We start from the raw sequence: 13,992 nt of genomic DNA on the forward strand, positions 1-13,992 counted from the left end.
TTATTTAATCATTTCATGTTTTGTATCACAATAAACAGAATTCAGTAATAGTAAAGAATCCAAATAGAAGATTGGAAAAAGTTTTATACCAACTGCTATTTACATCATTGAATGTCAAAACAATAGGTTTAAAATTCTTTGAATTATCTGTTGTTATTAATAAGAAAACGTTTGTCAGTGCCAACTCTGTGGAGACGCTATTCTACACTAATACTGGACTCCACATTGATTCTTCAGATAGTAGGTGGTGAACAACAGCCCAAGCCTCTAACATAAGACTAAGAATATACCTTAACTATTTAACGACATATTTACCTTGGAAGAGAGAGAGAGAATGGGTACATTGCTTTAATACTTGTTCTCTACAAATGATGCATCTCTTTTGGCTAATTGGAATGATTAGTAGAGGGATAACACTGCCCTACTCTGGGTCTGGTTCTCAAGTTAACTTGTGAGTTCATTTTGTATACCTTGATCTTGGAAAAACCTGCAGACAGGAGGCATTTCATAAATTACTGTTAAACTCGATTGAATGGGCTTGGATTAAAGTAAAATAAAAAGGCACCAAATTAAATCGTAGGTGAGATAGAGATTACCTTTATAAACTTGACTTTTTAGTGTACATCATTCACATTGATTTGGAAAGGACAAATGTGTCTTTTGTGCAGTAGGATCATAGAATGTTGGTGGAATTTTGATTGCACTTAATAGAAACAAACATACTTTTGCATGTGTTTAAATTGTATTCTTCTAAAAAACTTGAGATTATGATAAAGTCGGTATGTTTCAATATTTAAGATTTAGAAAATGTCTCTAAAGTACAGGAAAGGGATTCACACAAATATCTGCATTTACACAGAAAACTCTAAATGTCAGATATCACATCACATAGCTGTTCAGAGGCAAGTTAAATATACGACTTGGATAGAAACATTGGGGCATAGTGTAAAAATTTTAGAGCTAGACTTTTATATTATTCCTAAGAATGTTTTTGTATTCTATTCTATATTTGTCTGTTTGGGGGGTATGTATACATACACAAAACCTAAATCCCCAGTTCAGCAAAAAAACAGTTAAAAGTGACAAGTTACCATGCACATCTGAAATACGTATTCACTTCTCAACAGCAGGGCTATCTGTACTACACGTCATTTTTCATAATTTTCCAAGTGAATTTATTTGGTCTTTTCATAAATTTCACTTTAAAATCAAATAAAGCATGATAATTATGTTGTTTCGTGATTACAACTTAAAATAGTAGGAGATACTAAACACAGTTGAATGAAAAGCCCTGCCTGGTACGCTGCAAAGAAATCTAAGACTGTCACAGTTGTGTTTAGAAAGAGACTTTGAGAATTTGTGACATTAGATTGGGTTCCAGCAGCTTAAGTTTAACTTCAATTTTAGTCATCTCATTTTAAACATTAAAAAAGTAAAAAGAAAAAAATGCATTTTAAAAGAACCCCAGGACATTTTCTCTTTAATAGTTCCTGAGACTACCTTTCTTCATGAGTATTTTGCATTTTTATAATAAAGAAAATTTATTCTAATGATTACACTGACATAGGGAAGAATAGGTCCAAATTAACTTGATTGATAAATCTTTAAAAAATAGTCTTGTGTCAGTGAAGCTTTAGTGTGGACCCTGTTAAAAACTGTTCAGATAGTGCTGCCATCAGATCAGTAAGAGAAGTTAAGAATGACTGTGGAGGGAAACGTAACTCCCTGGAGCAGAGAACTTGGAGAAGTTTCTCAGTGTATGAGAAGACATTAACACTGCAACACATTAACTTCATAAAGAAAAAAGGCTACACAAGTTAGCAATCTCCCCAGTATCAAAATTCTAACATTTATCTTACACTCTATTACATATCAGCTAACTCTATGTGCTTATTTAGTTATGAAAGATCTTTCTTTTCTAGGCTGTAAAACAACTATTACATATAAAAACATAGCTACTGGGTACATTAAAACTGTTCTAGGCACACTGTAATGACGCTCTCGTGTCCCTTAGAAAAATGAAGGCAAAGAATTGATCATCCTGGCTCAGAAAATACCCTCAATTCACAGGATTTCTGGTATTGATGTGCAATAGGCTTTATTCCGTCAACTGTTTGCTTTGTAATAAAGATCTAGGAAGGCTACATACAAAAGTCAGATCAAACTGGCAGTGACGCTTTGTTCAAAATTGTTACAGTGAAGCCAATGATCCCCAATACAAATCTGAAATATTAAATCTTCCACTGCAAGCTAGATCATTTAAAAATAATAGGAAATCATTTTTGAGACTACAAGGATGCCCTGTAATATCTTAATATTTTATATGTCAGGATCTCAGGGTTCAAAATCATCCATATGCTTTTATAACTCCGGCAAAAGCAAAGCAATCAAGATGTTACATATGCTGGCGGAGACAGCCTGGGAGAAACCTTCATGTAAAGAGACAGCCCTGTAGCTGGTACATCTGATGTATGTTATAGGTTGGCAGAATATTTTTGTTCAAAATTTGTTCTGTCATGTGTGTCCTTTATGTTTTTCTGCCTCGGTGATGCTTATGTCAGACCGATCATTCTCAAAGGCCTGCCCTGAATCTCTCCAGCTTCGCCACAGTCAAGTAGTTTTTATGTACTTCCTGGCAAGGCCAGGGTTGATTCCTAAGCATGTTTAACCTGGGGCCAGGTGGTGGATGGTTAGAAGCAGCACTTGGCAGCTGGAGCGAATCCAGGCTGAGTAAAGAAGCACACGGTCAGAGTCAGCAGAGTCCAAGCAGCACGACACTGCTAAGGGCAGTGAGTGCAGGTAATGTGGACTGCATGCTGAGAAGGAGATTCAAGACCCTGCTTTCCTAAGTCAAACTCGAAATGTCATCACCAGAAACATTCAAGAATCCTAAATTACTTCTCTGGATAGCAAGTTTCGGAGTTTGCCTTCTTCAGAACAATTTCCATTCTTCTTAGAGATAACAAAGTAAATTAATGTATGTTCCAATTTCCTAGATACAGTGGATGATAAAATCAGACTACTAATTTTCTCAGGTAATGGGAGATGGATCGAGTAACCTAACGCAAACGTCCCATTTATTTGTTAAAATTAACCTCTCTCCCTCCCTGTCCCCCAACCCTGTCCAACCTCTTACCACGGCATCTTATATGAAATAAAACTGACTAATTTAAGTTGTATTATCTTTCCTTGGTTCAGCTTTTAATGAGACACTAAATAGTCAGAGAACATTAAGTAGAAAAGAAAAAAAATCCTACAAGCTGAGTTATGAGTAATTAAATAAGTGTTTCAATAGAAAATTAAAATATATATATATACTAGAAAGATTCTAACTATGGTGCCTGCTCAGTGGTTTGAAACACTCAAAATGAGGAAAGGAGGACATATTTTTGATACTTGGTGGCACTGATACTTAGATCATTTTACATTATTTGTTTTAAGTTTCTTTGACTCAGACATTATTTAGTTTAGATTTTTGTTTGGCTTAATTAGTTTTTCTGGATTATTAGCTTCTTTCCTCATTTGTTTTATAAATCTCACAGCTTGCTCAATTCCATTTAACTCACTGCAACACAACTTTCTTGAGTTTAATTCAAGAAACATTCATGAGGAAAAGTGAAAAATCACATCTTATTTTTTTAAATCACCATGATAATTAAAAATTCTGTCTTTCTAAACAAATAAGCTTGGTATGTGGTCCCCATAAGAATAAAAGCTATCCAGAAAATGGGAGTGATGGAAGAACCAAAATGAAAATAGCATGTGTGAGTAAAGAAATGAAAGCGATCCTTCACTTAACATGTTGGAATTGTATTATCAATGCTATTTAAAAATTCAAAGTGAAATATAAGAATACAACAATCTTGTTATGTAGAAGATAGTTGTACCTGTTATTTCGAAGTTCAAGTGCTTTCGTCTTAGCACTGATGTCATAAATAAAATGTTGTTGAGTAATTATTATTCTGTTGGTGGTGGATGTGTTTCCCAAGATGGTGATAACAGGATAACCCATCTGGAGTGTCCACTGATCCATAACTTCTTTTATATTTACGTATTTTCCATTCCTTTTTAAAGCCTTTATAACAAAATTTGTACAAATTAGTTTTATAAGCATGAATTGTAAACATAACTAACATTAAGCCAATTTCATTATCCCCTTAACAATTAACTTAAACATGAAAACATTCAAAGTCAGTAAAGTCAGTACAATGTGCTAGTAAAATTCATGGTTTTGTCTGAAGTTATGCTTCATATATATATGTATATATAGTACACATAAAAATAAAAAGGGACGATTGTCTTCACACTGAAGTTTTTACATAATAGAAAAATATATATTTTATTGCTAAAGAAATTCTTGCAGCATTATGTATCTTCAGTATGTTTAGGGTCACATTTAAATATCTGTAATTAATACAGAGGGTGCTAAAAATATATACACTATTTAAGAAAAGAAAAAGCTGTATTAAATTAAATTTATAATACTCAAGTCACATTTCACTTCTATAATTACAAGAGGTGCTCAATGTGACTTGTATTCATCTTTTGCTATCAGTATATATTGAAGTATTACATTTTTAATATGGATTTTTTTCCTTTCTTAAAATGCATATTCATTTTTTGGTGTCCTCTTTATAGAGAGAAAAATTAAAACTTTGATACTTCTTTCTTTAACGAATAGCTTATGACATTAAAATTATATTTCAGAACTATTGTCATGATTGAAATCGGCACGGTTTCTCTAAGTGTGACTTACAGTGTAAGTAATTTTAAACCCCATTATCTTTAGAATACATAATATTAAACATAAAAAAAACAATATGAGGAAGTGGGAAATATGAAAGTAAAAACAAACTGTCAGTTTCAATAAAAGTTATGAATGTTTTATAAACTTAATTCAAGTAGAGGTTTTAGATATTTGAGCTTCTAATACTTTACCTCTGATAATGTATTCCAGAGATCATTTCTGGCAGCATTGCCATACTTGTGAATGGTTAAATAATCCTACAAGAATTTAAGATTATAATTACAATTCAAAGATTAAGTGATCACCAGTAAACACACGCATTTTTCACCTTAGTTGACCACTTTCATCTGTTGGAACTGCACTAACGGAAAGAGAGAGACATGCAAAAAGATGAAAGATCTCATTCTGAAATCTCCCAAAGAGATCTAACTACAGCATATCTCCCAGTTCAGCATCAAACAACATTGAACTCTTAAAGGAGATGGTCATGCATTTCTGGCAGATTTCCACGGTCAAAGATCTTCCAATTGAGTCACTTCAGTCAAAGAAACTACCTCTCCAGTGAAAATATTTAAGAGAAACTTTTCCATCTGGCCTTTGTGTTAAAGTTTTGAAAAAGAAATATTTTTTATTGAAAAAGGAAAGAAAGCCCCTGATGTGAGCTGACAGTCAGAGGGGCTGTTCTGCTGAGTCTTTTCTCCACAGTCTTGTCTCCACTTCCTTGGTCTCTCTGCAAAGGACAGGCTGCCTATTACAAAAATGATAAGCACTTATTTTGGTGAGTTTAAACACACTGGTATAAGACAAGGTAATTCCTAAGTTTATTTAATATTTGGGGGCTTAGAACTTTCAATTTCTCAGGTTCAAAAACTAGTGCTAAATCTATACATCTTCTACCTAATTCACGCTCGTTCCCTTCTAAGAAGGATGGTTTGTCATATTGTCAATGTTAATTTACTTGAGGCTACTTTGCATTACTTTTTATTCTTAATTTCAAAGCAGAAAAATGAATAGAAAATAGTGTTTACATTGTAAAGCAAAGGGCCTCCTCCTTCACTCAAAATGCCATCATCTCTACCGCATGTAAAAAGTAGACAAAATCCTAATTTACATCAAAGTACTGAACTGAAGAAAAATGCTGACTCCTTTTAGTACTTTTTTGTAGAGTGGGCTACTTTGGGGAATTAAAATTGGGAAAGTGAATTTTCTGAAATACAAATTGTAGCACCTGTGACAGAGGCAGCTTTTGCCAGCAGCTCATAGACAGTGAAAGACGACTCCCACCCAGAGATGCGATGGCCGACGGCACTCAGCAGCCACAAACTCATCATTGCCATCAGGTGTTAGGAATAATTTTCTTGAAAATATACTCTGAACAGGCATTCTGAATCCAAATTTGGCTTTGAACCTGCCATATGAGGCTTTTCCAACAGAAAACCAGGGACGGATATTTAAATAGATTATTTCAAATTTAACATTGAAAATCATTCTTTATGCTTTTTTTAGCATTTAAATGAATAAATTTGGGAACAACTGGACTTTTGAGATATAAACTTGCACTTTATTTTAGTGATGCTATAATAAAACGTACTAAAATTAGAACTATTTACTGTTGGGTGCTATTTAAGGATAGTGCTGCTAGGATAATGCAAAAGAGGAAATGAAGAACTATGGGGTGGAACATACTGGGACTGTTTTCTTCCCGTAGTAAACACCTATTCATAATATGTGCTTACCCAACACATATTTTGATTTCCTCCCCAGTTCAGAATAAGGTTCAAATATCCATTTTGAACAGGCCAGAATGAAAATTATCCAGGCTTACGAAGCAACTCCCAACTTGCCTGCCATGCTATTTAAGGAAGATAACATAACTTTTTTATCTCCTGGCAGGCCCAATATTCACAAATAGTTGGAATCTAACACATGTCAACCTTTCTTCAAATGAAAAACGTTTCCTTAGTCATTTTAGCCTTTCGTTCACATAAACCTATCTTGAGTTAAGGAAATTTTGCTTTGTCATTGCAGAACTACAGGGAAACTTAAAAGATAGTGTGTTTTTAATAATCATTCATTCGTTCATTCTAGAACACATACAGAATATGTGACATGTGCCAGACAACTTTTAAAGTGTTTGGGAAATAGTGGTGAAGAAAAGTTACCGAGGACATACTGAGATGTGATTTGTCTAGGAAGAATTCTGTGACTGAAATTGTCCAAGTCTTGTTACAATAACCACTTGGCAAAATTAACACATTTGGTTTGTGATTGAATAAAAACATTTTAAGTTCCTTTCAAACTTATAAGTGAATGGATATAAAAGTGCTTGGAGATACGAATTAGAAATGGAAATCTTAAGTTTACATTTATGTGCATAAAAAGCCATCCGTAGTAGATTTGACATCACAACATAAAATAGAAGAATGCTTTAACGTTAACTTGACCAGAATTATCGGTTCTCTACACTAGGTAATTTCAGAAATAGTAGAACTATTGAAAGGAATAAAACAAAAATTACCACTAGAACATTCTTAAAGGACATAATGAATAATATAGACTGATTGACAGTTAAAAGCATATTAAACAAGAGTATAATCCAGTACATCTTCCTAGGGGGAGAGGCATCATGGTGCAGTGTTTTAAAATGCAATAATGGGAGTCTGACTGTCTTGGTTGAAATCCAAGGTCCAAAACTTCCTAGCTGTAAGATCTTTAGTAAGTTGCTTAATCTCTTTGTGCCTATCGTCATATTTACAAATTGGAGATGATAAAAAACTGTTGCAAGTGGTTTTTCTGAGGATTAAATGATTCATTATATGTATGGGTCACTACTAAAGTTTTGAGACAGACTGGGCTTTGGTTTCTTATTTCACTTCCAAGAAAGGCACTTGACAAGCGTCCTTTCTGATTCACCCATGCAGGTTTCTACATGTTGCCAGAAGGGCTTCATTTGTTTCCATTCATGTATATTACACATTTCTTGATTTTTGCATATTTCAAAACTTTCAGAATGACCAACATATCCAACAACATTAAAAGAGTGAAGAGTGCCTGGTACACCATAAACATGGGTAGGTGTCAGCTGTTATCTTTTTAATCATCTCAGGCTATAGAACTGGGTAACAGAAGCAAAAACCACACTGACAATGATAAAGAACACTGTATGTGAAAACGATAACATTTGCCTTATTTTTAGCACTGTGTGTGTTGTTTTATATTTTGTCTCATTCAACCTACACAATCATATTATGAGATAGATATTATCACCATCAGTTAATAAATAAGAGCACTGGACTTCAGAGACTTCCGACATCCAAACACCATCCCTGTGCACTCAACTGCATACCCACACCTCACACCAGGAGAGAGGCCGCAAAGACGACCGAGGCTCACAGACAAAACTGAACTCACTTCCCCGCAGTCAGCTCCTTCAGGAGACCCCTGCCCAGTGATGACCTCTCCACCCACCTCCACCGAAAAGTCATCTTGCTGATTCATGACCTAAATATTCCTCCAAGATGTTCCCTCTCCTTCCTGTTTGACAACCGCTCTGCGATTGCCCTGCTTCTCCTATGCCCCTTTTAATCTAGTCCTTACTGGGAAGCTAGACTACTTCTGATTGAATACACACACACGTGGATCCTTGCTACACTCAGAATATAGTCTAAACACCTTAATGTGATTTAAAAATGCCCCTGATGGTCTGATCCCTCTGTACCTCTCTACTCTCATTTGGCATGACTCGTTGCCGCCTGCCTCAATTTAGCCACTTGCCACATTCTGAAGAGACCCAAGGCATTTTTCTACATGCAATTATCTACATAGTCTTTTCTCCTTTGCCTACTTAAATTTTAATGTAATTTCAGGGGCGGGTCCTGTGGCTCAAAGGAGTAGGGTGCCGGCCCCATATGCTGGAGGTGGTGGGTTCAAACCCAGCCCCGGCCAAAAACTGCAAAAAAAAAAAAAAGTTAAATTTTAATGTAATTTCTAAAACTCAATTTTGATTCATTTCTTCCAGGAATCATTTCCTGCCCATTCTAACCCCCTTCCTGCTTCTAAGTAAAATACCCCTTTTATATTTTCACCCTTGCACTATAGAAGAGCCTTTTTCACACTGTGTTGTAATTGCCTGTTGATGAGTCTGCTCACATAGTCTGTAAACTGCATGAGAGCGAGGACCCGCCCTCCTGTTCATCACTGGTGAACCAGCATCTTGGTGCACAACAGATGCTCAATATATGTGCTATGATTTGTCTTTCTTTGTATAATGTCTTTTTGTTAATAACTCATGATGCAGTAAACAGAGATTTCTTTTATTCATCAGGCTCCCTCAAAATGTCACATTTAAATACTCATGTAGGGCATAATTTGTTATTTCAGTGTATATTTGTCAGATACGTAACTTGCGTTGATACGTGCAACTGCACATGATGTCGTCAACATTACGAACTACTGCAGACGAAAACACTTTTGTTTCTCTTCTTTTGCTAACAAGTGACATGGTTCATAACATTCCACGTATTAAAAGTCAATGGGACTAATAAAGACAAAGAGAAAAGTAAGAAAGTGAGCTGAGCTGAGGAAGAAAGAATTACTATCTTCTAACGTTTACATGGAAGGAATTATGGAATGCTGGGTAGCTTATCAACAAGGTCTTCAGTTGCTCATGCAGAGGACCAACCACACACTTGGTTTATTCCTTGGGACATGGAAGGATGGCTCCAAAAATCCTGCATGGATCGGTTTATACAGATTTAGCTACAAGTAACACAGAAATACACACCACAAAGACTTTTAAAATAGCAATATTTGTTCCTTCTTATTAAAAATAGGTAGGACAGAGCTGCGGCCACTCTCCTCTAGAATTGTTTTGGCCCTATTTTTGCCTATGACTTAGCTTCATTGTCAGGTTCATGACTGCGTGGCGGTGGTGATGTCAGGTCTGAAGCGGTGGTGGTGTCAGCATCAGTCAGACCTGACATCGTATAGAGAAAGAACAGAGCATCTTCGTGACAACCTCTTTTTAAGAATCAGGAAAACTTTTCAAATCCCACAGTGGATTCCCTTTGTTTCTCATTTGTCAAAATTAGATCATGTGATCTGGTAAAAACCTATTAGTGCATCTTAAGGAAGCATTGTTCGGTCTTTACCCTAAAGAAGACACAATCATCTGAAGTACGAGGCTGTTCAGAAAAGGATGAGAACTTGGGAAAAATAAAAACAGAACTCAGCTGATATAAAAGCTATGCATGGGCTGCCAGCAGGGCTAGGGTTCTCTCCAATGAGACCCCTCCTTCCATCTTACCTCCCAGTCTCTAAGAACTAGGGTCCCATCTGCTTGTAAGACTATTCTGGAAAACTCAAGGCAAACAGCACTGATTTTCCTGACTGTGTGATGGGAAGGCTGAAGCAAGGGTTTGAAATATTGTTGTCTTCTATCAAGAATCACTGCCTCTCAAAAAATTTGTGGTGGGAATTTGTCATTTTTTTGGCTTTCCAGCATATAAACATCAGTTTTATATGGGGGCAATAACTCATTATGGAATCTGGGAGGAGGGCAAAAACTCTGCCTCCCACTGTTGAAATGAAAGAGACAAAATATTAAATACTCTCTCCCCACGTTCCCTGGCAGCTAAGATGTAGGCATGTGCTCTAGCCTTGGAAAAGTAGGTGCTTCATCCCTGGATGATGAATCTTAAAAGATTAATGAAAAAAAAAAGCAGGAATAGTCGAAATATGACTCTCAATAACGGGGAATCTTAAAAGACTAATGCAAAAAAGCAGGAATATTTGAAACATTACTCTCTATAATGGGAACGCTGAGGGTCTTGTGGTAGACAAGCTAATAATGGCACAGGAATCAGCCGGCCACTCCTACCACATGGCTTCAGCTGTGTTTCCTGATTTCTGAGTCTCCTTAGCTCTTCCTCTCTATCTTACAACCCTAACTCTTCAGCCTTCCCAGTGATTCCATAGTTCCCCTACACCCTTCAAGTAAATTCCTTTCTCCTTAATATAACCAGTTTGTTTTCTGTTGCTTGCAACTCAAAATCCTGACTTGTACAACACCAACATGTTATATAAACAAAACAAAAACATCTTTAGGTTGCCTTGGTGAACGTAAAGAAATAAAAATAGAAACTATCTCTCACAACTTAAACAAAATAGAAGCTCAAGAACGCCAAGATCTGTTAATGAATCTGTTAGGCTTTCACTGTGTTGTGAATGGAAAAGAGCCACTTACTTAATCTTTTTTTAAGAAAGGCAGACAAGAAAGTTGGGGGAAAAAATTAAAATTAAAATGAAATGCAGAACATTCTATGAACACAAATGTGCAGAGAGTAAAAACAACAAAAATTAAAATAATTGTTTTACACTTATGTGGGTATGTATTAGATCATCTACTGGCTTCATATTAGAATTTTCTTGCTGCTCTATTCTTGGGATACTTTACCAAGAAGAATGTGTTCCAGCTCTATGTGGGTTAATACTAAAAGATATAAAGTCTCCGTCCTTTTTAAGGGCTGAGTAGTATTCCATAGTGTACACATCCCACATAATACATACTCACATAAGTGAAAAACTCCAATCAATTCAAGGTGGGAGCAGAGGAAGGAGGGTTGGAGAGAGGGGAAGGGAGGAGGGGAGGTTCACGGTGTACAGCACACCTCCTGGGAGCGAGACACAACTCTAAGAGGGACTTTACCTAACAAATGCAAACAGTGTAACCTAATTCTTTGTACCCTCAATGAAACTGAAACAATAAAAAAAATAGAAACTATATCCACCACATAAGAAAAGGAAAACTTTTGTCTTAAATAGAACTTCCAGAGCAGAAGCTTTTAAACTGGGAACTCATAATTTTAAGTATTTCCATTATTAGAGTAAAGTGATCTTAAGGGGATCCATGAACAACAACAAAAGCAGATTAGAGGTGTCAGATCACAGCACTGTCACACAAGAGTTGGATAAAATCCATGTGAACCCTGGTCCAAGCATGTCGGAGGATGTTTGCACATCCCGGACCTTGAGGAACACAAGCCAGGACGGAACAGTTGCGGATCCCCAGCTAAAACAAAGAGGGCTCAACCACAAAGCACGGGGTTCTTTTGGATTCATATCTGGAGACTGGTTGGAAATTAAGAGATTAAGTAAGAATAAGCAACAAAGCACTAAGAAAGTTTTATACAAAAATTAAAAAAATTATTTGCACTTTAATTCTATTAGCTAAGAAAAAGGACTAAAAAATGTAAATAATTATTGAAACCTCTTTTTAGTATTAAAATGTGGTATGTTTCCAAGAAGGAAACCCACTAGGAACCACTAAGAACCACTACCAAACTTTTAGAGATATAGCAGTTTCAAGACACTATAGTAAAAAAAAAAAAAGAAGAACACATTTAAGAAACAAAACTGTAAAAGAACAATAGTTGAAAAATGAATTATGATTGCATGTCATTCTTGGACTACATTGCTACAGACTTGCTTTGTAACGATGAATATAGAGTCAATGTTTTCATTCCTTTGGTAGGAATCAAAGAAGTGGTACTTTAATAAAGTTCCTTTAGGCAAAGGAGGACAATGGTTAAGATTATATACACATACCTAGGAAAATTTTATGTTCGGGCCCCAGATTAGATGTGGGGAGTGGGATAGATACAAGATTCAAGTTAAAATCCTAAGTTAAAATCAAGTTAAAAATCCTTTGAAGTTAAAATCCTAAGCACTAGGACTCACTCTTTGGACATATGAGAGACTGCACTATTGAACTCGAATTTTTTATCTTTCTCTGTATCAGTGCCTGCACTTTATAATTTTGTTGATCCTTAACTTTGGGTTCTGCTATATGACTTGCTTTGGCCAATAAAACAAAAAGGAAGTGATGCTGTGCTAGCTCTGAGGTGACTCCTGAAAAAAAAAAAATTTGATTTGTTAAGTGTGTGTTTGTTTATGCTAACTTACCACTTCTTAGATATGGGAATACTCAGATATTCCTCAAGGAACAAAAATGCATATTATGTCTCCTAAATATCCATTACTAAACCCAATGAATGTTAAATTTGTAAAAATCAATATACTTTTGCAAAAAGGTTGCAAAATGTAGCAGAAAATCAGAAAATTTTAAATCAAAACAACCCGCCAGCATATGAAAGGTTTTCTTGTTTGTTTGTGTTTTAATTATACACAATGACATTCTCACGTTACTTTTGTTTTCAGATAGTAATCGTGGTTCGTGTTATCAATGCCTCAATATGCAGGCACACCACCAGTGTGGCAATATTGTCCCTGTTGGATCAGTGAAATGGTGTGAGTGTCACAGTCTACAGGGGGTGTTCTGGGCACTAAAATATCCCCACCTCTCACTTTTTGCTGCTAGCCTGAAATATCACCGGTACATAAAGTGAATCTATTGGTAAAAATGAAGTTTTTGAATTGCTTTTTCAGAATGCCCTGATAGCGGGCTTTGACCATTGCAAGCTCACAAAGTAGATAAATTATGTCCTGGCTGGTAAAAATGCACTGCCTCCCATAAATCCAGAGGCCCCCTGATTGTAGTCATGCATATGGAACTCCTTCTTCCATCCTCCTGGCTCGCTCAGTCCTGGCACTGGTGGCTAGTTGAGAAGAAAATGCAATCTAGTTGAGAAAGAATTAATATACATATTTAGAAAAACTAGATAAGAATCCAGCTGGTCCTTACCAGTCATGTGATCTTGGATAAGATATTTATTCTCTCTAAACCTTAATTTTTTTAACGAAAAAATGTAGATAACATAGTACTTACCTGACAAGAGTGTTCACAGAAAATGACATAAAATAAATAAAGCACCTATGAGAAAAGATGCCAGCCCCACAAGAAAACTGGGAAACTCCAGTTCTTTTAATATAAGCTCAATGGAAAAAAATGTCTAGGGTCAACATCTTTGTCTTCTAGTCTCCCTCCAAGAGAAGCCAAAGTATTTTAGAGGCACAATAGGGGAAATGATATAGACCAACCTAAGAGATGAAAGTGCTTGTGGAGGGGGAAAAAAAAGAATAAAAAGAAAAAGAAAAGAGGAGAGGAGAGGGGAGGGGAAACGAGTGGAGAGGAGAGGAGGGGAGGGGAATCATCGACACCAAAGCTTCCTTAGATGCGAGGAAAGCTGGTTTAGAGAAAGGATTTGGGCGGTTCTTGGAGTTGTGGGCTCTAGCACCCTCACCCTACTCTGCACAGAGCTCACTGAGGTGACAGGACCACGGATGCT

At 36.1% G+C, this 13,992-nt stretch overlaps 1 protein-coding gene across 1 annotated transcript in view; it reads right to left on the reverse strand.

Moving 5' to 3' along the window:
* TRHDE (thyrotropin releasing hormone degrading enzyme) overlaps nt 1–13,992 on the reverse strand; it is a 497,375-nt gene that overhangs the window by 116,405 nt on the left and 366,978 nt on the right. The window contains exons 8-9 of the mRNA XM_053585572.1: nt 4,939–5,004; nt 3,888–4,075 (exon numbers count right to left, since the gene is read on the reverse strand). Coding sequence (XP_053441547.1) covers nt 3,888–4,075; nt 4,939–5,004 — 254 coding nt within the window. The remainder of the gene's footprint in view (nt 1–3,887; nt 4,076–4,938; nt 5,005–13,992) is intronic.

The sequence above is a fragment of the Nycticebus coucang genome, chromosome 3 (genome assembly GCF_027406575.1).
Source record: "Nycticebus coucang isolate mNycCou1 chromosome 3, mNycCou1.pri, whole genome shotgun sequence".
NCBI lineage: Eukaryota > Metazoa > Chordata > Mammalia > Primates > Lorisidae > Nycticebus > Nycticebus coucang.